This window comes from Nannospalax galili, unplaced genomic scaffold, assembly GCF_000622305.1.
Source record: "Nannospalax galili isolate Female #2095 unplaced genomic scaffold, S.galili_v1.0 scaffold132, whole genome shotgun sequence".
NCBI classification, from domain to species: Eukaryota; Metazoa; Chordata; class Mammalia; order Rodentia; family Spalacidae; genus Nannospalax; species Nannospalax galili.
The window spans coordinates 3,216,115-3,231,966 of record NW_008332644.1 but is presented as its reverse complement, the minus strand read 5'-3'; the positions used below and the strand labels follow the sequence as shown (position 1 = coordinate 3,231,966).

The 15,852-nt window shown below is 39.5% G+C and overlaps 1 protein-coding gene across 1 annotated transcript in view; it reads left to right on the top strand.

The window, feature by feature from the left end:
• The first annotated feature begins 5,451 nt into the window (after nt 1-5,451).
• Nucleotides 5,452-15,852, top strand: part of Cga (glycoprotein hormones, alpha polypeptide) — a 10,804-nt gene continuing 403 nt past the window's right edge. Inside the window, exons 1-3 of the mRNA XM_008827553.2 lie at nt 5,452-5,525; nt 11,620-11,726; nt 12,767-12,951. Of these exons, the coding sequence (XP_008825775.1) occupies nt 11,627-11,726; nt 12,767-12,951 (285 nt within the window). The 5' untranslated portion in view covers nt 5,452-5,525; nt 11,620-11,626. The remainder of the gene's footprint in view (nt 5,526-11,619; nt 11,727-12,766; nt 12,952-15,852) is intronic.

The following is a 15,852-nucleotide window of genomic DNA, read 5'->3' as shown; positions in this document are numbered from 1 at the left end:
AATTAACTCTAATAATCATCTTAATTCAACATTTAGTGTCATACATTGAACATTTTTATTAATATGCATCTCCCGTTCACTCTAAAACAGATTATAAGATATTTGGGAATGGATTATCATTCTAAATTACTAAAGAAAGAAAAAGAATTTATCATCCTAAGCATGTTATAGTTACAAATGGGTTGCCATTTGGATTTAGAAGGAAGCTGCATTTCTACTCCACTCTTCATATTACTGGACCCAGGTCTGGAGGTTCATCCCATAGATAAAGTAATGTTAGAAAAATGAGTGTTGAGGAGAAAGAAAAGCCTTATTCAGTGCCCCCCCCAAATGGAGAAGAAGGAACTCTGCTAGCAAATCAGCTTCTCGACTTGAGAAGTATTAAGGAGTTACAGATCTCAGCTAGGAATAATGTGGGAGAAAGAAAAGCTAAGAAAGACTACTCACGTGTTTTCTGGGAATAACTGGGGATCGTCCAGCAACTTGGGTATTACCGCTCCCCCCCCCTTTTTTGTCGTTGTTTAAAAATACATAGTAGCTGGAGCTGGTAAGTATGTGTAGCTTTGAAGCACAGAGAGAAGCCAGACACGTCTAGATCAGGTTAGTCACGTATTATAGTTCCAGACAAAACATTTCTCAAGTGATCAGCAAGTCTGCATGCAAAGTTGGGTAGAGTCTGACCTAAAGGTTAAGGCAGCAACAGGGACAGTCAAAGTACAAGATCAGAGATGCCAAACTGTTTGATTCCATTCTACACACCCATCAGACATTAGACATCTACATATGGACTGGGGTATAGGTCAGGCTAGCAAAGTAGTTCAATGGTTCAATTCCTTGAAGTTGGAAAAAAAAAAATCCCACCCTTCTGGCTAATTTATCTGAATACCAGGAAGACAGAGTTTAACTTACTTCGGTAGTATGTCCCTGTAATCCCAACACTTCAGAGGCAGAAGCAGGAGGATCACTGAAACTTTGAGGCCAGACTTGTCTACACAGAGAGTTAACATATCAGGACCCTGTCTCTCCACCACTCACCTCCACCCCCGCCAAAAAAAAAACAAAAAAAAAAGCCCAACGTGATTATGATTACCTGAGTTTGATCTCCAGGACCCATATGATGGAGGGAGAACTGACTTCAAGTTATACACTTGTCCTTGTATACACATGCACAAAATAAGTTAAAAAATTCAATTGAAAAAGTGTGAACATTAGTTCCCCGAAAAATAACATTGACAACTATCATTATAACCCACAAAATAAAGGTGCTTTGTACAGTAAAATCTATGGGAACTAACATTGTATAACATACTTCTGAGTAATCTCCATGCCAACTAAGAGCAAGAAAAGGGATGAGGAGGCAGCTCAGTTGGTAGCATGCTTGCCTGGCATGCAGGAAGACCAGGGCTTGATGCCTAGCACCACCTAAACCAAGACATGGTGGCTCGTGCCTGTAATCCAACGCTCAGAAGGTAGAGGCAGGAAGATCAGAATTTCAAGGTCATCCTTGGCCACATAGTTTGAGACCAACCTAGGTTACATGAGACTCTGTCTTAAAAAAAGAAGAAAAGATTAAGTAAAGCTAGTGTGGGTTTGTAACATCAAAGGACAGATTTGTTATAATTGGAAAGGTAATAATGCTCTGACAGACCGACAGACATCTGAGTTGATCCAGGGTCTTATTGAAGGCATTTCATATGGCAAGAGTTTTTTCCACAAAATTATCCCAAAATAAATATGTAAATAAGGTCCAAGCCTAAAATAAATAAAGCTATATAGTGTCTAGGATTGAAGCAATGGGTACTCACTAAGGAAGCAGAGGCAGGCAGATCTCTGTGAGTTCAAGGCCAACCAGGTCTACATAGTGAGTTCTAGGCCAGCTGGGGTTTCAGGGAGACCCTGTCTCAAAAAAGACACCCCCAATGGGTACTTCTTTTTAATCTTTTTAATATCTTTGTGCATTACATAAAACTTCAAGTCTAAAGTAACAGAAAACTTACCTATTTGATTACATCAAATTTATAGTAAGTAAAAGTAATATTAAAAAGTCAAAAGTGGAGCCAGAGTTGGAGGCACATGCTGATAACCCAAGCAAGAGAATCGGGTTTAAGGAGAGACTAGAGGCTTATGAGACCTTTTTCTCATTAAAAAGATAGTACAGCAACAACAGCCACCAAACGTAGAGCTAAAATTAAAGACAAAACTAAAAATTTGAGGAAAAATTTTTTTTTCTTGTTTTGATTTTTGAGACAGGATCAAGCTGGATAGATTTGGTTGGCCTCGAACTCACTATGAAGACCGGGCTGGCCACAAACTTGTGACAGTTCTTCCTCTGTCTCCTGGATGCTGTAATTACAGATGTTTTCATTATGCCTGGTGGAAGGAAGATTTTCGAACAGGTATCTCACTGGGGGGAAAAAATCAACAAGTTTATTAGTTATTTTTGCATTGCTGTGATAAAACACCATGAACAAGGCAACTTATAGAAGGAAGAATTTATTTGGCTTACATTTCCAGAGGGATCAGAATCCATCATAGAGCAGAGGCCTAGCGGGAGGCAGCCAGAGCAGAAAGCTGAGCATTCACATCTTCAAGCAGGCACAGGAAGCAACGGATGATAGCCTGGAATTGGTCATGGCTATAAACTCTCAAAGCCCACTCCCCAGTGATTTGCTTGCTCCAGCACAAACATACCTCCTAGAGGGTCCATGACCCTTCCTAAATAGCATCAACAAATGTGGACCAAGCGTTCAAATGCTTGGAGCTTATGGTGGACATTCTCATTCAAACCACCACAAGAAGTGACCTATATTTTATGTAATATTCAGTCCCACTGAAAAATAAATAAAAATAAGATACATTTCTCATCTATAAATTTATTCATTTCACAAATTTAACTTTCTTATTTGTGGTTCTGGGATTGAGCTTAGAGCCTAGTGCATGCTAGGCAAACCTCATATCACCGAGCTATATCCCTACTCATTTTTCAATTTCTAGGCTTTTTTTTTTTCTCATGTAGTCCAAACTGGTTTTGAACCTGCTATGTAGTCAAGGAACTCCTGTGGAAGCTAGTTCTCTCCTACCATGTGAGTCCTGATGATTGAATTCTGGTGATCAGGTTTGATGATAGGTGCCTTTCTATATATGTTTAGCCACCTTCTGCCTCTAGGTTAACTTTTAATGGGAGGGAAAAACAGTCTGCAATGTTTTGGTTGGCTTAGAAAGTAAATTTCAGGGGCTGGAGAGATGGCTCAGCAGTTAAGAGCACTAGTTGCCCTTATAGAGGACCCGGGTTCAATTCCCAGCACCCATATGGTGACAACCATCTGTGACTCCAATTCCAGGGAGTCCAACATCCTCTTCTGACTTCTGCAGGCATTGCATGACATGGGTATACTTACATACATGCAGACAATACACTCATACATATAAAATAAAATAATAAAATACTGTTTAAAAATAAAGTAATATGTCTTAGTTCTTTTCTTATTGTTGTGATAAAGTACTCAGAAAAAAAAAGTAACTTAATGGAGAAACGGTTTGTTATAGCTCCAGATTACAGTCCATCATTGCAGGGAAGTCAAAGCGTTGGGAATTTGGAGCAGCCGGTTACATTACACTTGCAGTCAGAAGGGACAAACGAATGCATGCAGTGCTCAATTCAGTTTCTCCAATCATAACCTTGTACTGTCCAGGACTCTTTGCCTAGGGAATGGCACCACTTACAGTGAGTCAGTCTTCCTCATTTCTGCATTTAATTAATGTAATCAAGACAACCCTTTACAGGCATGCAGAGGCCCATCTCCCATGTGATTCCTGGTTCTGTCAAACAGACAATCAATTACCATCACAATTCCAGTCTTTGCCACTCAAAGACATCATTTTCAATCCATAATCTCACACCCCTTGTCCCGAAAGTCTGTTTATCTTATAAAATACAGTCCAACTTTAGACAATAACTAATTGTTGGACATACTTATTGCTGCTGTACTCACTGTAGTAAAGAAATGGAACCAACCTAGTTTCCATCAACAAATGAGTGGACAATGAAAATCTGGTATATCTAGTTAGCAGGAATCATTTCTGTATTTAATCAAAGTTCAATAAGTGTTGTCTCTTTTGGGAAATAATTGTGAGAGTAAGGATTTCTTTTTCAGGTAAAGGTCCTAGGTCGTTTTGGGATGTATAAGAAAGATAGTGAAGCATGAACCAAAGAATCAAGCCAATACGCAGTGTTCCTCCATGGTTCCTGCCTTGAGTTACTGCCCTGACTTACTTTGAAGGTACACTGTGACCTGGAGGTGTCAGCAGAGTAAATCCCTTCCTCTTCAACTCGTTTTTTTATCAGTGTTTTACCCCAGCAATAGAATCAAAGAAAGTAGAACATTTATTCATTTAGTTAGAGTTTTTTTTTTTTTTGAGACAGGGTGTCCCTGTAGCCCCAGCTGTCCTGGAACTCACTATGTAGACCAGGCTGGCCTTGAACTCACAGAGATCCACCTGCCTCTGCCTCCTGAGTGTTGGGATTAAAGGCATGCGCCACCATGCCCGGCCATTGTTGTTGTTTTAAAGAGAAAAAAATCACAATGAATTTTTCACAAGATTTTAAAAAATTTTATTTATTTTTAATTGTTTGATTTATTTACTTTTAAAAAAAATGTGTATGAGTTTTTTGCCTGCATGTAAGTGTACCTATGTTATACAGTGCCCATGGAGACAAGAAGAAAGGATCAGATCCCTTGGAACTGGAGTAACAGATGATTAGCCGCCCTGTGGGTGCTGGGAACTAAACCCTGGTCCTCTGCAGAGCAGCCAGTGCCCTTAATCACTGAGACAAAAGATTTTGAAAAGAAGTCTTCAGTTGCTATATGTGACCTTGTAGATCTCTCTCTCTCCCTCTTTCTCTCTCTCTCTCGACATTTATTGAGTACTATTCAGTACTTCTCAGGATCATCTTTTCCACACATATTTATTAAATCCAGATGCACATTAATTTTAAATTTGAAATAACTGTTTTGCTTTTTCTGTTTCATATTGGAATAATGTAATCTGGGAAATGCTTTTCTCTTGTTTTAAGAAAACATCAGGTACTTAGCTAATTAAATGTGCTACTCGTAGAGTCTTGTTTATAAAAAAGTGTCAACTTTCAGGATGTTTTGTGTAGTAAGTCTTAGTAAAATTACGTAGAAAATGACCATATGCTCTCTTTTCAGAAACTGACCTTGAGGTTACCACTGCCTGAAAATGGATAAAAACAAATATGATCTGAGGATTGAAACAAGATAAGATCAAATTGATGTCATGGTAATTATACCAAGTACCATCCAATCATTGGGTGGAATTTCCTGTTGATCCCTGGACTTACATGCAGGTGGGAACGTGTATTTTCTTTCACTCTGCTGGTATAAAAGACAGTGAGAGATTTTTATTAACTGCAGTTACTGAGAAATCAGAAGACGAAGTTAAAATTTCTCTTCAGATCCACAGTCAACTGCCCTGAATATCTCTCTCAAGACACCCAGAGGAAGGTAATATTGAACTAATTGGGGGGATTTTAACTAAAGAGTAAATTATTTGATAATCCAGGAGGTATATTTCTGCATAAAACGTAGTAAGAAGAGAATTAGGTATTTTCTTTTCCACACTCATGATTGGAAATAGAGAGAGGTCTTTAAAATTGTGGTATGTGATCATAGGAAAGGATATTTTCCAGAAAGAGCCAGAAGCCAAGTGTCTCCTGCTGTGATGCTGGTGTGCCTGTCAGTATCTAAAAAGTCTCTGCAAGAATCCTAGTATGTCCTTTGACAGCATTCTTTGGCGTGGTTTTAGGCAGAGAGAGGGCAAGTAGACATTATAGAAGTGGCTTATGTTCTTTCATTTTTTAGATGACTTATATTTTTTCAGTTTTTAGATGGTGTATAACTGAATTTCCAAGCTGATTCATGGTTACGCAGTTCACTTGCTTGGTGGAATGACCATACGTTTCAATATATTTTAAATAAATGCTCTAAGACATTATTAATATCACTGGAACTTGAACATTGTTTCCATGTTCTTCTTCATGAAATGTTATAAAAATAATAGTTGGCAGTATTTCCCAGCTATTTCGGACAACGTTTCAATGGCAAGTCTGACTATGCAGTTTTAATGGTTTATAGAAACTTTTTGAGCTACCCTTATGGTTGGAATCTTATGTAAAGTCTCCACATTCTTGGATTCAATCAACCTCAAATCAAAGACATTTTTAAAAATTATGCGTTCAGACTTTTTCTTACACTTATGCCCTGAGCAACACAGTATAACAAATATTTACATAGCATTCTACTATTATTAATCTAGTATAATTTAAAGTACACAGGAGGATGTGTGTAGGTAATATGCAAATATGTCATTTTATCTAAGTGACCTGTGCATTTGGAACTAACCCTATATAGATGCTGAGGGATGATTGTAGTTGCATTTACATTAGCAGAGTTGAAATGGTGACTGGCCGGGAAAATTAAAAATAGAAAATAGAATGAGCACATTTTTTCCTCCTTCTCAGTGTTGAGAAATAGAGTCTGGGCATTCATGAAGAGTGACAGCTGGATACACAGTAAGGATCATTTGGGCATGCGGAAGCTCCTTTGCATTTCAATGGGATTTTTTTTCTCTCTTTGCTTTTCTCTCTCCTTCCTTCCTTCCTTCCTTCCCTCCCTCCCTCCCTCCCTCCCTCTCTCTCTCTCTCTCTCTCTCTCTTTCTTTCTTTCTTTCTTTCTTTCTTTCTTTCTTTCTTTCTTTCTTTCTCCTGTTTGAGACAGGGTCTCCCTGTAGCCCCAGCTGGCCTGGCACTTTGTAGACCAGGCTGGCCTCGATGTCACAGAGATCTATCTCACCTGCCTCTGCCTCCTGAGTGCTGGGACTAAAGGCATGCACCACAATGATCAGCAAATAAGATATTTTTCATTAGAAGAGGAATTTTGAAACAGAGAGACATTGCAGTTCAGGCTGTCCTAGAACTTGCTACTTAACCAAGGTTCACCTCCCAAGTGCTGGAATTATAGAAGAGGAACCTTTTTAAGTTTCTGAAGATGTCTCTCAAATAATTGCTTGAAGGGCTAGAAGATGGCTTAGTGGTTTAGAGCATTTGCTGTTCTTGTAGAGGACCTAGGTTTGGTTCTCAACACCTATATCTGGTGGTTTATAACCACCTGTAACTAATCATGGGATCCAGTATCTTCTGGCCTCCATGGATACCTACACACAAGTGGTACACATATAGATAAGCAGGCACATGCTCACATGCACATAAAATATAAAAAATTATTAATATAGAGCTGGACATGATGGATCATATCCAGCAAAAGCTGGAAGGCCAGGCCAGGCCAGCCCCGGCTACCTAAGGAGACCGTCTCAAAACCAAAAATCAAGACAAAACAAACTATTACTTTAGAGCCAGCGATAAACGTAAATATTTTAAAAATTACTTTATTTCATTTTTTTTGAGACAGGGTCTCATTCTATAGCTCAGACTGTCCATGAGTTCTTGCCTCAGTCTCCTGAGTGCTGATATTACAGATGGCAAAATTACTTGATATTAAGTAATACCAATTCAGTTATTCAAAATATTGGTCATCCAAATTGCATTTTAATAATTTGCTAGTCTTGATTTTTTTTTTTTTTTTGGTCTTTTTGAGACAGGGTCTCCCTGTAGCCCCACTGTTCTGGAACTCACTATGTAGACCAGGCTGGCCTCAAACTCACTGAGATCCACCTGCCTCTGCCTCCCAAGTGCTGGGACCACAGGGGTGCGCCACCACGCCCAGCTATTTTTTTAATTTTTAAAGTTTTATTTACTATTATTAGTGTGTGTATATGTGTTCATGTTTGTGCATGTGTGTATGATGTGTGTGTTTGGGCATATTTGTGCATGCCACAGTGCTCATTTGGAGCCAGAGGACAATTTTGTAGGGTTGGTTCTCCCCTTTTACCTTTACATGGGTTCTGGGGATGGATCTCACTCCTTTACTCACTGAGCTGGCTGTCCCTAAGTTATTTTTTTTAAGTAAAAAATAATCACTATTTATTAAAGGTTATATATTTCATTTCAATTTCATCTTAGTATTTATTTATTTATTTATTGGGGGCACAACTATGCCACAGTGTGCTTGTGGAGGTCAGAGAACACCCACAGGAATGAGTCCTTGCCATTTGCCTTACTTGAGACAGGGTCTCTTGTTCACTGCTGTGTATGCCAGGCTAGCTGGCCCCTGATCTTCCTGAGGCTCTCCTGTCTGCCTCCCATTTCCAGGTAGGTGACTGAATAATCCAAAAGCAGCATCCTCCTGTTAGTGAAAGACTTTAGGCAAACTACATGTATTTTTACAATTTATGGTACTCCTGATTCTGGGGATTAAACTCTGGGTCTTGTGAGTATTGGGGTACACACACTACGTGAAGTGCATCCCTGTCTCTTAGTGCATCTCACCCCCTGGCACACAGAGGATTTTTATACCAGGCAAGCCCTCTCCAAGGCAGCCACATCCTCAATCCGCATGCCTTGCCTTCAAATGCTTTACCATTGATTAATACCTCTAGCACTCCTTAGTGAGTGCATGAGAATCATACCTGTTGATTCAAAGGACCACATGCTAACAGCTCAGATGAACATGAGAAAATGTAATGCAGAAATGTAATAAATATTAAGATATTCTTTTATTACTACAATAGTATCCATATAGAAATTTTTATGACCGTGTGTGTGTGTGCAAGTGTGTGTGTGTCTGTGTGCTGAGTCTCATGCAGACTGCAAGTGCTGTACCATTGAGCTGTATCTATAGCCCTCTTTAGTTTTAGTTTAAGACAGGATCTCAGTTTTTTATCCAGGTTGTTAGTTTTAAAATACTTTACAATGTTTTCACAATTATGCAATTGAAATTTTTGGTATTTTTCATTACCTTCTGCTATTTCTAGGACATCAACACAAAAAATTGCCTGCACATTAAATCCATACTGTAAAAAAATGAGAAATTCTGATAGGGCAAATTCTATGAACCAAAAAGCATTGTTTCATAGGGGAATTTCTAATGTCTATTGCTTAAAAATATCTGGGCTTTTAAAATCAGCATTATTAGGAATAAAACAATATTAATATAAGTTTCTCTCTCAGAAAAACATCCAAAGGCCAGAAATACCGAGGGTCTAGTGACACAAATCTGTAATTCCAGCTACTCAGGAGGCTGGCTGTGCCCTGCTCCTCGTCAAATGGAAGAGCTTCTGGATGGGATTTTCTGCGGAGCAGTGCCCTCCTGCATCATCTGGCTGCAGGCAGAGACTCTAGGGCTGTCCTGGCTCCTGGGAGAGAGAAAGATCCTTTAGTGCAGCACTCTGCCGGCTCTAGCCTGCCTTCCGTACCCTTGTTGTGGCATTTGGCCAAGGAACCAAGAAAACAAGACCTTTGAGTTCACAAGAAAACAGCTTTATTAACTGACCGCGACCTAGGCGGAGTTATCTCCAAAAGAAACCTGGGCGCTGAGTTGGAGTCCTACGTGCTATTTTATAGCAAAAACTAACAAGCAGCGGCAGCTAGCTGCCAAACAGCGTATGATTGGTTGATTCTATCTTTGGGAGAAGGATGAAAAGAGACTTTTTAAAGAAAGGAAAACATAAAAATGTTTACATGAATGGTGTGGTTAACTTGACCTCAAACGATGTTTACGTCTGGTACCATCTGGTGATACCCAGTTGGTGTCTTTTTCTTATTTTTGTAATTTTTACTTTATAACCTTGAGTGATTGGAGGGAAGGAGGAAAGGGGGTCGGGGTGGGTGTTTCACTTCTTCAGAGCACTTAGGAAAGGCAGCAGTTGGTAGGGCGGCATCGCTGACATAATTATGAAGTTTTGGGGCTCATGCACAATCCTTGGTCTGAGCACTAGCATAGTTTATAAATTTTTTGTTGTTGTTGATTTGAGATAGGGTCTCGCGTATCCCTAACCTTGAACTCACCATGTAGCCAAGGATGGCTTTAAAGTACTATCCTCCTGCCTTTACTTCCTAAGTACTGGGATCTGGCTCATACTGTGTACTTTTTTTTTTTTTTTAAGTTTCAAATAGTTATTCATTTAAAAAGCAGCAATAAGCTGACTATGGTAGTTCAAGCTTGCAGTCTCAGCATCTGAGAGGCCGAGACATGATGACTGCTGAAAATCTGAGGCCATCTTGAGTGTATCAAGTACCAGACCACATAGCAAGATCATATCTCAAAACCAAAAAACAACCACCGAAAAGCCCTAAAATAGAAAAGTTACCATATGACTTACTGTTTTATTTTTTTATTGCTCTACTTTTGTTGTTGACACAGGTTGTGATTTTTAGCCCAGGCTGGCTTAGAACTTGTGATAACACTCCTGCTTAGCCTCCTAAGTACTGGGATTACAGTTGTGTGCCACCATCCATGGCAACAGATGGCAATCTCTCAAATAGAAAATATTGAAAGAAGAGTGGCACTGTTTGATGTTTTTTGAATCTCTTCAGTGTCCTGTCTAGTCAGACCCAGCCGGATTTGATGAGTTTCTTTATTCAGTCTGTTGCATGATCACATCATGGAGCCCCTAAGAAAAAGACAAATAACATTTTAGAAATTTGGGGGTAGGTACAATGAATTTTATTGATGGTGTTCAAGAGAATAGAGTTCCCTGAGCTCCCCAAGCTCCTCTCCTTCTTCTGGGGATCTGGGATGGAAACTGTGAAGGGAGGTGCTCAGAGTGTGGGAGGCTGAGGTAGGGCAGGGACTCCTCAGAAGAGGGCCCCTCTCTTCCTCTTGCTGGGGTGAGTGCACCAGGGAAGGTTTTTGACCTCATAGACCCACTGAAGGTGTCTGGGGTCTCCAGTTCATGCTTTAAGAATTACTGACTTACAGGAGTGGTTACTTCTAGTTAACTAACTATATAGAAATGCATATCAGGTAGAAATAATGACATGTAAAGCTCTTGAGAGTTTGCACACACCCGTAATCCCAGCATTTGAGAGATGAGGTAGGAATTTCAGGAGTTCAAGGCCATCCTTAGCTACTTAGTGAGTTTTAAGTTAGCATGGGCTACATGAGACCCTGACTAAGAAACAAAAGCAATCACTGTCCCCCCCAGTACCTCTCAACCAAACAACAAGAAAACCTGCTATGCTATTTTCCAGAGAACCGTACCATTTAACATTCCCACCAGCAATGTCTGTCATCCTATTTCTTATATCCATGCCAGCATTTGGCATTTCAAAACTTTAGATGTTCTGGTAATTCCTGTTTTAGTTTGTATATCCACCATACCAACTACTCTATTAAGTACATTGGGTAGGCTGAAGGATTGCTGTGAATTCAAGGCCAGGCAAAGAGAGAGGAAGGGAGAGAGGGAGAGGTAGAGAAAATGAATGAATTTGTCAGTATATTCTGCTTGCTTATGTGGGAAATGGGAGACTCAACGCCCTACCTCTTTCCTAAAGGGAATTAGTGCTTTCCCATGGGTTCAATGTCCAGAATCATAAAGTAAAATAAAAAGGAAAGGAACAATCACACTAAAACTGTTGGTTGTTATTATGACAGGCAAGCCAGGATCAGACTGTTAGTATGTATTCTTTTGTCTGTTTTACAGGAAAGCTATGGAGTACTACAGGAAATACGCGGCTGCTGTTCTGGCCACCTTGGCTGTATTCCTGCATATCCTCCACTCCCTTCCTGATGGAGAGTTTATGATGCAAGGTAGATAACCAACTTGGGCTTGTAGTAATAAGAACCGATAGTTCTAAATATACATCAATAACTCCATTCATTACATTTCTACCTCCTTTCAAAGGTGATAAATCTTCACTATTGGGTACACACCTAGGCACTTGTGGATTATTAATATAAAATTAAATTAGGTTCAAAAATATACAGTAAAAATAATATTTTACACATCCATTTCAATAACAACCTGCACACTTTCATCTAAACTACATTCCTTAGTATACCAGATCTGAGTTTCACAAGGACAATGCTCCTTCCTCAGTTCAGTTTGTTTTCCACATTTCTTTTAGAACAAAGATACGAGAGGATTTTAACTTTGCTTTTACCAATGAGTTTTCATATCAGGTAACAAGTGAGAAAAACAAAAATCATTCTGTACATTAAATTTGTTTTGTATCTTGTTTGGAAAATCTCATACAGTAGCTGATATGATTCCACCAGCTTTGAAATTGTGAACTAGTTATGGTTTATGGTTTTTCTCTTGCTAAATAGTAATATCTGAACCCCACTTTCTAAGTGCAGATGGCTCATGTGTAATCAGGCTATCTACACTCACTAGATTTCTTAATTCTCATGTATATTTTTCTTTGTCAATATTTGGAGTTTGAATAGGAAAAACGATAACAGATTTTTCATGTGGAAAATATTTTGCCTCTGGAAAAATTCTTTTCTCAAATGAATGTGGAATTTTCATCCGTGAACTTTTTATGTTCTCTCTATGCATACTGTGAGCATTTGGATGCATACTCTGCTTGAAGAATGAGAAACTATAACAGATTTCCCATGCAGCATGAAAAACTTATTTACCCATTAGCATAACTATAATCAATAGATGTTATACATGAAGATTATAACAAATAGATGTTATACATGAAGATTAATATATAACCAAAAATTGTTATTTCCCTTTGATTGCAAGTACAAAAATATTTGCCATAGCATAACAAGGAAAGAGTTAGTTTGTTTTCTAATCTTTTCTGGGTAATTTTTTCCATATTTCTTTTGTTGGTTAGGTTGCCCAGAATGTAAACTGAAGGAAAACAAATACTTCTCCAAGCTGGGAGCCCCCATCTATCAGTGTATGGGCTGCTGCTTCTCCAGGGCGTACCCCACACCTGCAAGGTCCAAGAAGACAATGCTTGTTCCTAAGAATATCACTTCAGAGGCCACATGCTGTGTGGCCAAAGCATTTACCAAGGTAAGAGTTTCTAACAGCCTAGCCAGAGGCAGTTCCAAGAGCACTCATGGGTCTAATGCCCAAGGTGTCCAGTAACCTGTCTTTATTGCTGTTTTTTAAAAACTTGTTCAATGTTTATTTTGCAAAAAGGGAAAATAAAATCCCACAAATTCAATAATAATGTCATCAGTACAACATGATTTTTTTTTTTTTTTTTTGTCTTTTGAGACAGCATCTCCCTGTAGCCCCAGCTGACCTGGAACTTGCTATGTAGACCAGGCTGGCCTCGAACTCACAGAGATCCACAAGCCTCTGCCTCCCAAGTGCTGGGATTAAAGGTGTACACCACCACACCCAGCTAATACAACATGATTTTAACATTCTTCATCCCAAAAGAAAAATAATTCTAGGACAAAAATAGTCTTTCTGAAGAAAAGTCAGCTGACTTTCAGGCCAATTGTATTTCTAATGATTGTATAAGTGTATACAGTTACATCTGCATGTACATACATAAGAATGTGTGTGTATATCTGTAGATATAATGATGACGTGTGTGTTCATACACACTTACGTTCCTGGATATGTTTGCTGAAAAGGCACATATGAAAACTTAGCATTACACTCATATATGGCATTACACTGTGGGTGATTCCTTTCCAATATGATGGGTCATCAAGAGGCTGCATCCCATCCCAGGTCAGAACAAAGCTGGCGTGTGATCAAGCTTCTGTCTGTGGACAGCATCCATCTCAGATGCTCATGTTGGGCACAGCTCCCCAGATAACAGAGCAGGGACTCCCACAGCAGACAGCATCTGCTCCAGTCCCAAGGTCTCGCTGGGCTCTCCTTGATGCAGTCAGTTCTTTCTTGCTTCAGCTGACTGCAGCGCTTCCATTTCATTGCTGTTTTGTACAGGCAATAGCTGCATTTGTACTTTTTAAAAGAATCAGCTAAACAAAAAAGTTGATCGCACAAAAGTAAAGAGAACAGTGATCACTGGAGTCTATTAGCAGGGAAAGGTTCATAGAGGGAGGTTAGAGAGTGAATAGCAAAATACAGTCACATAGGCAAAGTAAGTTTTCAAATTCTACAGCAAATAGTTCATCACAATTTATATTTTATTTATTTATTTTTAAAATTTTATGTGTATGTGTGTGTATTGCCTGCATGTAGGTAAGTGCACCCATGTCCTGCAATGCCCACGGAGGTCAGAAGGGGCTGTCAGATCCCCTGGGACTGGAGTTACAGACAGTTGTTAGCTGCCATATGGGTGCTGGGATTCGAACCTGGGTCTTCCGCAAGAACAACCAGTGCTGAGCCATCGCTCCAGCCCCACAATTTATATTTTATAAAGATCTAGAAGAGAGAGGCTCAAAATCTGCTAGCACAAAGCACAAAAGTGCATGTTGGAGGGGGCAGAAATGCCATCACCTTGACTGGATCCTAGTACTTCCTATGTGTGTATCACATTATCAAACTCTGTTCCAGAAATATGTGAAATTATTTATGAAAATGAAGTAGCTCAGTATGGTGAGGTCTGTAATTCCAGCACTCAGGGAATAAAGTTGAGATCACCACAAGTTCAAGGCCTACCTGGCTGGAGCTGGTGAGATGGCTCAGTGGGTAAAGGCCCTTGCCACCAAGCCTGATGACCTCAGTTGGAGCTCCAGGACCCATATAGTAGAAGGAGAGATCTCTGATTTCAGCAAGTTGTCCTTTGATCTACACACACACACACACACACATACATACACACACTAAATGTAAAAAATATCCACCTGGTCTTTATAGTGAGTTCTAGGTCATCCAGGGTTACATAATGAGGCTATGTCTCAAAAATGAATCAGGGAACATGTAGGAGGCACTGAGATTTGATCCACAATACTGCAAGCTAGCTTTCTGTTGCTGCATTAAAACACCAATCAAAACCAACTTGGGAAATGGCTTATTTGGCTTACATATCTGATCATAGTAGAGCAGGAACCTGGAGGCAGGAGCTGAATCACAGACCATGGAGGAATGCTGCTTACTGGCTTTCTCCTCTGGCCCATGCTTAGCCTGCTTTCTTATACAACCCCTGGTCACCTGCCCAAGGATGGCACCACCCACAGTGGCCTGACCCTCCCACATCACTCAAGAATCAAGAACATCAAGAACATGCCCATATGGTGCCAGGCGTGGTGGCGCACGCCTTTAATCTCAGTACAGGTGGATCTCTGTGAGTTGGAGGCCAGTCTGGTCTACATAGCAAGTTCCAGGCCAGCTAGGGTTACAGGGAAATCCTGTCTCAAAAAGATTAAAAGAAAGAAAGAAAGAAAGAAAGAAAGAAAGAAAGAAAGAAAGAAAGAAAGAAAGAAAGAAAGAAAGAAAGAAAGAAAGAAAGAAAGAAAGAAAGAAAGAAAGAAAGAAAGAAAGAAAGAAAGAAAGAAAGAAAGAAAGAAAGAAAGAAAGAAAGAAAGAAAGAAAGAAAGAAAGAAAGAAAGAAAGAAAGAAAGAAAGAAAGAAAGAAAGAAAGAAAGAAAGAAAGAAAGAAAGAAAGAAAGAAAGAAAGAAAGAAAGAAAGAAAGAAAGAAAGAAAGAAAGAAAGAAAGGAAAAGAAAAATGCCCACATGCCATTCCTACAGAGGAAATTCTCCAATTGAAGTTCCCTTGTCCCAGGTGTGTCAAGTTGACAACTGAAGCTGTCCAGCACGGCAGCTCTGAAATAAAAACAGAACAAAAGCTGCCTTGTGACTTTGTGAGTGTAGGCTGGATTTCTTTATAATGGAGCGAGAAGTAGGGAGAAGTGAGTAGGCCTAGTTTGGGGAAAAGTATAGATTTCTTTGTAATCTGAGTTTAACTGTGAGAATGAATATATCCCCCAAAAGGGAGACTATGTAACTATACCAAGCGTTTATTTAATTCACCTGGCTACTATTTTAT